The sequence below is a fragment of the Macrosteles quadrilineatus genome, unplaced genomic scaffold (genome assembly GCF_028750875.1).
Source record: "Macrosteles quadrilineatus isolate MER2022 unplaced genomic scaffold, UCM_ALF_1.0 Scaffold_3__2_contigs__length_128488019, whole genome shotgun sequence".
NCBI classification, from domain to species: domain Eukaryota; kingdom Metazoa; phylum Arthropoda; class Insecta; order Hemiptera; family Cicadellidae; genus Macrosteles; species Macrosteles quadrilineatus.
Genome location: NW_026542596.1, coordinates 61,237,018 through 61,249,346, shown reverse-complemented (window position 1 = coordinate 61,249,346; position 12,329 = coordinate 61,237,018). Strand labels below are relative to the sequence as shown.

The 12,329-nt window shown below is 33.8% G+C and overlaps 1 protein-coding gene across 1 annotated transcript in view; it reads right to left on the bottom strand.

Annotated features, from left to right (window-relative positions):
• The window catches only part of LOC128988804 (potassium voltage-gated channel protein Shaw-like), a 126,801-nt gene that overhangs the window by 68,151 nt on the left and 46,321 nt on the right, over positions 1 to 12,329 (bottom strand). The window contains exon 2 of the mRNA XM_054410461.1: positions 7,716 to 7,946. Within this exon, the coding sequence (XP_054266436.1) occupies positions 7,716 to 7,874 (159 nt within the window). The 5' untranslated portion in view covers positions 7,875 to 7,946. The remainder of the gene's footprint in view (positions 1 to 7,715; positions 7,947 to 12,329) is intronic.

Sequence of the window (12,329 nt, the reverse complement as noted above, 5' to 3'; positions counted from 1 at the left end):
TTTGCTGGTGGCGTTAACTTTCCACAGTTTGAAGTTGAAATCAGGCAAAGGTGGCCAGAAGGCATAAATAAAGATGGTTCACGTTTAACTTTAAATGAGTTGGTAGATTTAGCTGAAGCGATGGATAGAGCTAAGCGGGAAATGAATATTTTAGAAGAAGCTATGCCTGTAATTAACAAGGTACATAACTATGATAAGAAAAATAGATCTTTGGCAAAAGAAACATACAGCCATTCTACAGAAGATTGTAATCAGTGTGGACTAGTACACAGTGAAGAATTTTGTCCAGCTCAAAAGTCTAAGTGTTTTTCATGTGGAAAGCAAGGTCATTTCTCACGACAATGTGGAACCAAAAAGACAAAACAATGTCACTTCTGTGGAAAGATGGGTCATTTTCCGCGACATTGTCGTTCAAAAAAGGCCTATTTGAACCAAATCAACGACACAGACATAAAATCTGAGGAAGAAGAGGTACAGTTAGGAATTTCTGAACTTAAACCTAATAGGAAGATCCCAAGAGCACAAATTAATGTTACCCTAAATGAAGTACCAACAACCATGGAGTTTGATTCAGGAGCTAGAGCATCAATGATTGATGCACCCCTGTGGAAACAAATTGGATCACCAAATTTGAGGGCATGTAAAACAAAATTTGTCGCTTATGGAAACAATACCCTGGATGTTTTAGGAGAGTGTGAAGTTAATGTTAAAGTTGATGGACAGATTAGGAAACTTAAAGCGGCTGTGGTAAATGGAAACGAATCTCCTTTGTTTGGATTACCATGGATGCTTGCCTTCAACATGAAATTACCACCTAGTGTTACGATTCGTAAGTTGGATAACACCAATAAAGATGAAAATGCTTCTACAGTAACCGAAGAGGAAATTAACCAAGTTATTTCAGAGTTTAGTGACGTATTTAAGAAAGAATTGGGAACAATTAAAGGCTATCAGGCGAAGATACATGTTAAGAGTGACTCAGAGCCTAGGTGTTTTCCTGCTCGCAGAGTGCCTTTTCCACTAAGAAGTAGAGTTGAGCAAGAACTAAACAGACTGGTAAGTGATGGTGTTATAGAAAAGGTAGATCCTTCCAAAACTCCTATCGAATGGGCAACACCAACAGTAAATGTTGAGAAGGAAAATGGCACAATTAGAATATGTGGAGATTTTCGGGTAACCTTAAACCCAAACATCGTTACCCATACAACACTTTTGCCAACTTTTGAGGAAGTGACGAATAAAGTATCTCGAGGGAAGCAGTATTCAGTTGTCGACTTGAGAGATGCATATCTCCAAATGGAAGTATCGGAGGAAGACAGAAAATATCTGGTAATATCCACGCACGTTGGATACTATAGATACAAGAGACTACCATTTGGTATAACCTCCAGCCCAGGTATCTTTCAGGAATACATGGAGAAGCTCCTTGAAGGCATACCACAAGTGGGGGTACTTCTAGATGATGTAATCATTACGGGCCGAAACAAAGAAGAACACCTCATGAACTTAAAGGAAGTATTAAAACGAATGAGTGACGCAGGGCTAAAAGCGAAGAAAGAAAAATGTAGATTCATGCAGAATTCAGTCACCTATCTTGGACACATTATCGATGAACGGGGTATCCATCCAACAAAAGAGAAGATTGAAGCAATACAAAAGGCACCTAAACCTACAAATGTCAAACAGCTTAGGTCTTTTTTAGGATCCATAAACTATTATGAAAGGTTTATCCCTAGGTTGCATGCGCTGTGCTCAAGGTTACATCGACTTACCAGCAACAGATCGAAATGGATCTGGACAGAGAAAGAAGATGAAGTATTTACAAAGGTCAAAATGATTCTTTCGGAAGAAGACACAGTTGTTCCATATGATGAATCCAAACCTCTAGTGTTGGTGTGTGATGCGTCAGAAGACGGTCTTGGGAGTGTCCTAATGCACAAGTGTGAAGATGGTCTGGAAAAACCAATCGCGTATGCTAGCAGAACTCTTTCAGATGCTGAGAAAAGATACTCGAATATTGATCGAGAAGCACTTGCAATTTTATTTGCTGTAAGAAAGTTTCACCAATATGTATATGGACGAAGCTTCACACTTGTCACCGATCATAAACCCCTTCAAAGAATATTTGGAGAAAACCGGAATCTTCCAAAGGTAATGAACAATAGGTTGGTGAGATGGGCCCTAGAACTTAATCAGTACAATTTTCAAATCAAGTACAGGAAAGGAGATGAAAACGTTTGTGCTGATGCACTATCCCGTCTTCCCATCAGAATCAGAGAAGAAGCTACCGATGTAAGGGACATAAAGTTTTTAAACATGGATAAAGTTGAGACATTGGTGTCCTATAAGGAACTCAAACATAACAGCAGTTTGGACAAGGAGATAAAATTAGTACAAAGTTATGTGCTAAATGCATGGCCAGAGAAGGTACCAGATAACATTAAAACATTTAAACAAAGGAAAGAAGAATTATCAGTTGAAGATGGTGTTTTGATGTGGTTTGGTAGAGTTGTTGTGCCAACAAATATGAGAAAGAAAATCTTGAGAATTTTGCACTGTGGCCATCCTGGAATTTCAGCTATGAGATCAATTACCAGATACTATGTATGGTGGCCTGACATTGACAAAGACGTTGAAATGCATGTTAAGACTTGTGAAGCATGTCAAGAAAACAGAGGAAATATTGAAGAAGTCCCGGTCTATCCATGGAACATTCCTGAAAAAGTGTGGGAAAGGGTTCATTTGGATTTAGCTGGACCAGTTGATGGAGTAATGTGGTTAGTAGGGATTGACGCGCTATCTAAGTGGGCAGAAGTTGAATGTTTAAGAACAACGACTTCAACTGCCATAATTCAAAGATTAAGATCGTGGATGAGTAGGTATGGAATACCATCACAAGTAGTAACTGACAACGGGCCACAGTTTGTCTCTACTGAAATGGAAGCATTTTTCAAGAGACATTCAATTCGACATATAAGAACTACTCCTTATCATCCTAGAAGTAATGGCTTAGTTGAACGTCTAATAGGGACTTTGAAAAGGCGTTACAGAACAACAAAACAAGAAATTAATGATTCTTCATTGGCATTGCAAAATGTGTTGTTCAGTTACAGAAATGCCCCACAAAAAACAACAGGACGAGCCCCTGCAGAGTTGTTTCTTGGTCGAAGAATGCCAACTATGTTGGACAACATGAAACCAAACCTTAGACAACAATTAGATCTGAAAATTTGGAAGGAACAACAAAATCCAACTCAAAAGAAAACCTTAAGAGCATTCAGTGAAGGGGAAGAAGTATGGATTAAAAAAGAGAATAACCCTGGTTGGATAGCAGGAACCATAGTCAAACGCAATGGCTTATACTCGTATGAAGTCATGTGTGGTGGAGTGATAAAAAGAAAACATTCGGATCAACTGCGAAGAAGAGAAGGTGCGGTAGACGATGAGGAGGGAAAAGTGTAATATATTGGAATCAGCTGATAATTTGGTTTTATGTTTATTATGAACATGTAAACAAATAATGTTATGTTTTGTTCTATGATTAAATGAGTTTAACTTAGTTCTTGATTTTATTTCAAAAGTGAACAGAAGTAACTAATCAATAGACCAACAATATGGCGATGCACGTCTCAATCGACTCAAACCACGATGTAGACGGTGTGGCATGCTCCGTTTTCACGTTTTTAACGCATGCGCGAGCAGTCAGTGGCGTCGCATGTTGCCCACGGCTAATAGGCTCCATATACTGCAATGCCCCCCGACTGCCTGGACACTAAAACGGTCGCGACACATGTTGCCGGGCAAAATCACTCCCGGCAACACCTCGGGCAGCTTTTTCGGCGGCGCCACCGGTCTCTCCACGGCTAATAGGCACCATTTGACTCCATGCCTCTCTACACGTCCGACACCGGCGGCTCCACTAGCTGCGCCACATGTTGCTCACGGCTAATAGGGGCCTTAGTCACTAACAAGACTACAAGATCGCGCCACTCATCCTACACTCATCCTTCACTCATATTCGGGTTAAAATACGCACATACTGGCATCCCCATCTTAAATAATTGATAATTGATATTTTGAAATTTATTATTTATAAATTGTTTAAGCAAATAATTTCTTTATATAAAATAACTGACAAAACGTAGTTACAATGTCAAAATTCGGGAATCATCTCTATTTTTTTTTTGTAAAAGGTTTACTTATTATTTAATTTATTAACTTATAAGATTGTTGTCAATATTATATATTCATGCATATCCTTAGATTGGAGTATCACGGACGTTGGTGTGTTTTTAAACAATTTTTCTTTGAGGAATAACACGTGAATTTACGAAGAATTTTAAATTAGTTGTCTGACCTACTGCAAGGCAGCATAGCTGTGAATTATAAAATTTCCTTTGCGAAAGCTAAAGTACAAGAGCGTAAACTAGAATTTACAGCCTAATAAAGTTAAAAGAGATTGCTTCATAAAGTCAACACGTACTGAAGGCTTTATGTACCACCACTACGTTAATGTCAATGGGACTTAGACAATTCTCATAGGAGCTATGTGTAGATTTAAACCACGTTCGATCATCTTCTTGCTATACAAATAAAGCACTTTCCTGTCTGACCATGGTAATTAATTAATATTCTTTTAGTTGTTTTTGCTTAGGATGAAGCTCAATATTAACAGAACTTCTTGGTGTTATTAAATTACCTGAAAGCACAAAAATACGTCAAAAAACACTTGTAATATATTTTTCCTACAGTTACCTAACAATGTACATGTTCTCTCACTGATTTGAGAAAGCAAAGTGGCCAATTCGCTCATCAGTGAGACAATGTTAACACTCTAATTACTTTGTCTCACTCCAGATTTTCAACGTGAAGGCACGAAATAGTGAGCGCGTAACATGCAGGCAACGCCGTATGCGCGCGAAATACGTTGGCAGCACTGGCTGTAAATCAGCTGGTCAGCTGTTAGTTGTACTGTTGTATTTGTCACTTCACATTAAATGTTATATTAAAAGTTCACTTCTGTGTAAAAATAGGTTATGTTTCTTCACCAATTTATTTGTTTTATGGTAACTGTAGGAAAAGTATAATGTGCAACTCGAGTTCAAAGTACAATTGCCTCACTCGAGAAACCATTCCTCACTCGCCTGCGGCTCGTGAGTAAGGATTTCTCTCGAGTGAGTCAATTGCTCACTTTTCTCACTAGTTGCACAAATAACTATACACTCATACTGTTTATTTACTAGACGGTAAATAAATATAACAAATTTGCTGTGGTGATCGATTTCGATTGGACACTCTCTAATCACTCTCTTATCATCAGAGAGAGATTCGCTTATTGGGTCTGATGATTGGAGTGTCCAATCGAAATCGATCACAACAAACAGTATGAGTGTAAATATATTATTACAAGAGTTATTTGATGTATTTTTTGTACTTTGAGAGAGTATGTCAACATTCTTTCTTTAAAGAATAAATGCGAAATATATTTTTAATAAACACTTAAAAAAGCTGGATTGTACTCGTATTGTTTTCCTTTGAAAGCTTATGTTTTCAACACATTTTCTAATTTAGATATTAAAAGTTTGTTTCGCCATTTGCATAGCCATTTTCCTAACTATGACTTTTGGATCCTATTTTATAATTCGTCCATGACATTTAAAAGCGAATACTGTATATTGTTAGACCCAGATGTTTAAAACAATTATTTATTTTACTGGAAACTCATACAACTGGTAACGTTAAGTGACATAAGCTGCACTGTTTAATATGGCTTAATTTTAAGGGGTTTTATCATGTTAAATTAGGCAAAATATAAATTTATGTTTGTATATAGGCTACGCGTGTATGTTTGAAAAAAAATCATTAATTTTGTGAATGTTGACCTATGGCAATCTATCCAAACCTGTAAACTAATGGATTCCGAACATTAATTTTAGTCTATACCATATACAGAGTTAGACCATTTACTACACCAATTTTAGAACCATTGGCTAGTTAGTAATAATATTTATTTATTAGTAAAAAATTGTAAGGAACCAAAAGTAAAGTTGTGTACTATCTTCATCTTTCCCATAAAGTTTGAAATTAGTGATGTGTTATTGTTTATTTTTTTAGTGTTGTTGTAATTTTGTAACTCAGTTTTCTATTTTTTTTATTTTTTTTTAATGACTAACCGTAAACCTATAGCAAGGTATCTAATCAACTTCGCTCAATATGTTTTAAGTGAAAGGTTATTCCTTTCCGATTCAAGATTTTCAAATGACAGCAATTTACTGTAATATCGGATCCATCAAAACGTCATTTTTTCTTTCATTACTCAAGGTGTAAGTAGATTACAGTAAAGAGTACGTGTTTATCCTTTTATTTATTCCAATTACCTGTGGTGTAATAGTATGCATATTTTATCACCTATAATATTTATAGTGTTAGTCGTGCATTTCATCCAAAGGAAATAACTATGTTCAATTTTTATTATTATTAAATTTCGAGGTTGCATTCAGTGATTTTGTTGTTGTTTACTATTATTAATAAAACAACCAAAGCGTTCCTAAGTAAGCCTATACACAGGGTTTTAGTTTTATGAAACTCGTATAGCCATGAAACTGTATAGTTGTACATCCTGTTTACCAATACAGTGACTGAACTATTTTTCTTAAGCGGAACAATGCCAACAGTTAAAACTACTCGATATGTCAAATTAGGGGTTAAAAATACATCTGAACAAATTTCCATTTTTGAACTATTATGAACATTACTAATTCAATTGCAATATTCACTGTCTCAGTCAACAGAATCAACTGTGAATGTTATAGTTGACTAAAGATAATCTCATTCAGAGGTAATCGCTGGAAATGATTGCTGAACTTAACATCCCTTTGATTGGCAAACTTAGTACAGTAGTGAATTCACTTGTGGAAATCATTTGTAAATGTTAAGTGATACTCTGAATGAAATATCTATCACGCTAACAAAAACAAAATCGAACAAACATAATTAAAACACGTTACCTAAGAATTGTGAGTAGTTCATCTACAAATCTATATTGACTCCTTAAGGATACTTCATATGTTGGAAAAATAAGCCTATAAACGAGGACGCGAAGTAAATTTATCAATTATAATTTTAGGTTGTAATACAAGTTTTTGCATATTTAGGTAGAAATGCATATTTGGTACCATTTTCCTGAAACCTTTTACCTCTATTTGTGGGAAAAGTAATTTCATCATAATCATAACGTGACACATTAATCAGTTGCAAATAATAACCAAACTTTCGTCCTCAACTTCATTACACTTTTCCATTCAACTCATCTCTTAAGATCCCTTAGAGCCTAGAGGTTCTAACTTATAAAACAATTTGAAAAATACAATGAAAATCTCACAGTATACTAGATAATTATTTAAATTACAATCTCTTTGGTATTTGAAAAAAATGTTTTGAGATGGTAAATAACTCTTCAGCGGCTGTTTACGAATAACTAAATTAACATTGCTCTTATGACGGTCAAATCCAAGATGGCCATTGGCTTCCATGAACTCCCTTGGAAATCAATTCAAAACAACACGGACAATTTTTAATCTCATGGTATAAAATATATTTAAACTATAATCACTTTGAAGATTGAAATACGATTTTTGGATGATAATTAACCCTTCAGCGGCTGTTTTAAGTTATCCAAGATGGCCGCTAGCATCAAAGGACTCTGAACTACTCACCACAGAGCGGACGGCAAGTTCGAACGTGAACCATGCGTTGCAGGCAAGTTCGACATAGAAGAAGGCGTCGTGGGGATCTGTGCGCTCCTTCTCCAGGGTCCAGACGATGGTGTGGTTAGGCATGGCTATGGTGCGGTTGCGGATAGTAGGAACCCGCATGTCAGGGTGAGTTTTGAGGGCGAAGGACAAGACGGACACGCAGATGAAGAACACCGAGACTACCGCCACCACCTGTAACATGACCGGTGAAATTGGCGGGAAATTATCAGCTGATGATGCTAAAAAGTGTGTTTACATAAAACGCAGTAGTAATACAAATGACGTTACAATACAAAATGAAACAGAATGATTAAAGCTTCCTTGGTGCAAGAATATCAGTTGAGATCAATGAGCTAAGACCTCAAATTGAAGAAGGCGTCCGTTTATTTATTTCAATGTATGTCATTGATTTCAATGGGAAATTATACAAATAAACTGTAAAAAAATATGTGAATATAAGAGACAGCTTAAGGTGATCAGTTATAAAACTGACAGAAGGATTTATATCAAATTCTTGAAGCTCTAGAGATCGCGTGAATCTTTAAGTAATAAGACCAGTATACTAAGGCATGGCTACATGTTAACTATATAATTATATAACTAAGAAACAGAGATAGTATAACTATATAAATTTAGGGAATTAATATAGAAAGATAATTTTTGGAAATTTTAGGTATTAAACATACTTAATTAAACTATACACTTTAACTGATAATGGATTTGCATGTATAAGTAACAGAACTAATAATTTATTTCATTGTTTTGTTATAATGTTCAGTTATATATTGTATATATTTATATATATATAATTATTATTATTATTATATATTATTATTTATATATTCATATATATAATTCATTTATATATTGTAATACTCTGTAAAGTTCTTTTTACATGATTAATGCTACAGAGTAATTGGCATGTGCTGTTTTGTAGCATTGGAAAATAAAAAAAATAAATAAACAAATAAAATAATATTAATGCTTAGTTATGATCAATGTTCGTTGTTTTATATGTGACAAACATACTAGGTAATTATTTTGTTACGGTAATTTTAGATTACCGTGGATAATAAAACAATCATTTAATAGTGTAAATAAGGAAAAGAAAAAGCCAAAATAGTGTTTTTGCTGAGTTTGGCGGTGTTAAGGCTATGATTGGAAGATCAGACTAAGCCAATTACTGGGGGTTATGATTAGATCTTACTCTCGTAGGACTGCTGTTGCCCTGTTGTCGACATTTTGACCCACTCTGACATTTTTCTGACAGTTACAAAAACTTTTCTCTAGGTCTATTGGTATATTCAGTGGTTAATACTCACTTGATTGGTTTTGAGCATTACAAATTTACAAAATATATTTAAATGCTCCGTTTATGATTTTGAATACATTTATTGTTTAGGGAAATAATTCCTGAAGACTATCAAATTATATTATAGTTGATTTGTTTTGTATAGCTATGTTTAACAGATTTCAAAACTGTGCGTGTCGATGTGGAATTAATAGTTAGTTAGTAGTTTCTTAACCTCTTCTTTGGGGGGGGGGGGGGGTTGGTCTAGTGGTAGAGCGTGTTACTTTAATGCCAAAGGTCCTAGGTTCAGATCCCACCGATCACTAATAGATTTATTCTATGTAATTATGCCGTGACCCTGAATGCAAGCGTGCAATTATCTTTGAAGCTATCTTTAAATTTCGACCTTAATGTCTAGGATGTAAAAGCTTAAATTAAGGAACGGAAAGATTTTATGAAGTATTCAATGGCTTCAGGTATGATACATATTTTTTTCATATATATATCACACAATTATGTAATTACCAAATCATAACAACGGGACAATATTGTTGAAAGATATATTTAACTGTAAGACGTAGGTTCAAATATTTATAAATAAGAAAACATTTATTAGGTGAGGAAAACGATCTTTGTATTAGAATCCCCATAATCGGTAACAACAGATAAAAATATAAAATGTTTGATATTTCAAACAGATCAAGTCTAAACACTTATACAAATGTGGTATGAAACAAACTTGTATTAAAATTGAATTGCTAACTTTATTTATATGATTGGATTAAATAAATAAGTGTCAAATCATGTCTGGCCATTTTAGACTATACGGTTACCTTCTTACCACATGTACTTACCACATGGTACATGTAATTTTGCTTATATTAGTTAATTATTTGGAGGGGGGGGGGTTTAGAAATCAAACTAATACACCCATTAGGGCATTAAATCACGTAAATGGATTTCGTAAACATATTTTCCCACCAGGTTGTCTAGAATATTCTTAAAATTTTTCTCCTCTGCCGATATTGAGTGACGGAATATTTCTGCTGACAGAACAGTATTGTAAAGTATTGGTACACATTTATTGGAAATTTTCAGCTACCTTTAACCTGGCTTCCAAACATTCTTTTACTAGAAGCATGTTTTAATGTGCAGTGCTAAACTGGCTTTTAAAAATAATTTTCGTAAAAGTGCATTGATCATTACGTATGAGAAGGAAATATGGGTATCTTTTTAAATTACTAAAAGAAACACGGAGAGAAAATTTTTCCTCTGATTGCCTTACTTTTGAACTACTGTGTTCAAAAAAAGTATTCTCTTTAGCTGATATTAAACGAACATTAAATTTTGAAAATGTATGCCTTGTGGTACAGGATGCTACAAATAACGCAAAGCATGGTTTCCAAATATTTAATAGATAAACCATTGTATATTTTCAAATAAAAAATAGGCAATTTAAAAACTGTCCTCATCCAAAAACCAAAATAACCCTTAATTGCCAAAGATACCTAGTATAATTTCATAAAAATAAAATCCGCCTCCCATTCATAGGAGACTATTCATCAACGGATTCCTTTAAAATACAATGCATGGTAAATAAATATTGAATGTAAAAATAGTTATTTTTATCCTTCGCCTTGGATGTCATGTTTTTTCTACTTATCCATTGACCAAAATGCGTATAATACTGTTCTGACAAAACTCTAAGCTAAATAAATGTTTTACAACGATCGTTAAAACATTAAAATTGCATACAAGTAAATCAGGGTTATAGAGAAAATATCGATTTGCCAGCAAGAGTCATTAATCCCAGCAAGTGTATACAATACTGGAGTAAAAACTGCTTTATGTGCAATAGCTGTCAAAACGTCATTTGTATTCGATCAAAATCTGTCATTCATTTGAAAAACAAGTTCGTCGCATTTATTTGGCTGTCTTAAATCAAATTAAATGACAATCGTGACATTGGTTCTTTCATAAAATAAAGGGGATTCTATTATAATTTATTATCGTTGCTTTCATTGATAGAAGTTAATTACTCATCTTTATTGTAAAACATTTCATACATAAAATGGTAAATATATTTGAAATGTTATTGATTAATTTTTATGGACACATTAAATAAGTTAACACAACATATCTGGTTGACTTTAAAGTCTATATTAGTGTAAGATACGTTACAATAATTCAATATATGAAATAAGTAAAATGCAATTTAAATTCATCAAGTATGTGATAAAATGTTGAACTGATAATTTTTAGACTCTGGTAAGTATTTTTCAGTCCAACTATAATAAAGAAATAATTGCTAGATATTTGATTTAAAATTATTTAGTTGTTGGTACGACAAATATGTTATAGCTACTACCCAGAGTATAAATGTGAATAAGTACGGTACCATCATAATAATTATAATGGTACTGTACTTATTCACAATTGACTAATTATTTTAATTAATAACTAATTACTTATTCATTGACTAAGTATTAGTATGTTTAATCTATGGTATTAGCCAATTAAACATCCTGTACTATTAAACCATATACCCTCAAATGCATCCTGATACCATCTCTTGTTGTTTGACGTGGTCTAAGAGCTATCAAGGCAGTTATACAAAGCACCATCCTATATAACCAGACTAGATGGTTATAGCATGTACTGTTGTATGTGTGATTGGTACTACATCATGACTACAGCATATTGGACATCAATATTTAAGGAAAAATCAAAGTTGGGAAGTTAATATTACGTCTTTGTGCTATGAACAATTCTTGTAACTAGTTCATGATCCATGTAGAATATTTATTTTGATGAACCCACATGATGTATGAGTAATCATGCAGTTAGTTAATGACTGTTAGTTATATCCTTTCAGGGCTGATCTGGGTTTTGATCAGGAATTGAAACATAAAGAACACCCATATTGGCTTATTTAAGCTACAATTCTGGTTTAATGTAACTTAAATATGCAAAGTTTTATTTTATAAATTACGCTGGTTGGAAATGTTATTTTAACTATCGGAGACATGTTTACACCATACCTATTTGTGCTCTAGCCAAATTTTACTTTATAGCCTTTTGTGTTTTATAATATATAAAAATATTACATGGATATTTTGATCGACGAAGATCTGCCCATAAAATAAATTAGGGCAATTATTTAAACAGATCACAAATATTTGTTTACAGCCTCTATTAGTTCCTAATAAACACTTAATCAGCAATTATAAGCTAAAGTTAACAGTTAGTTTCTAAAAAACTAAGTCTCAGGGACATATTGGAAA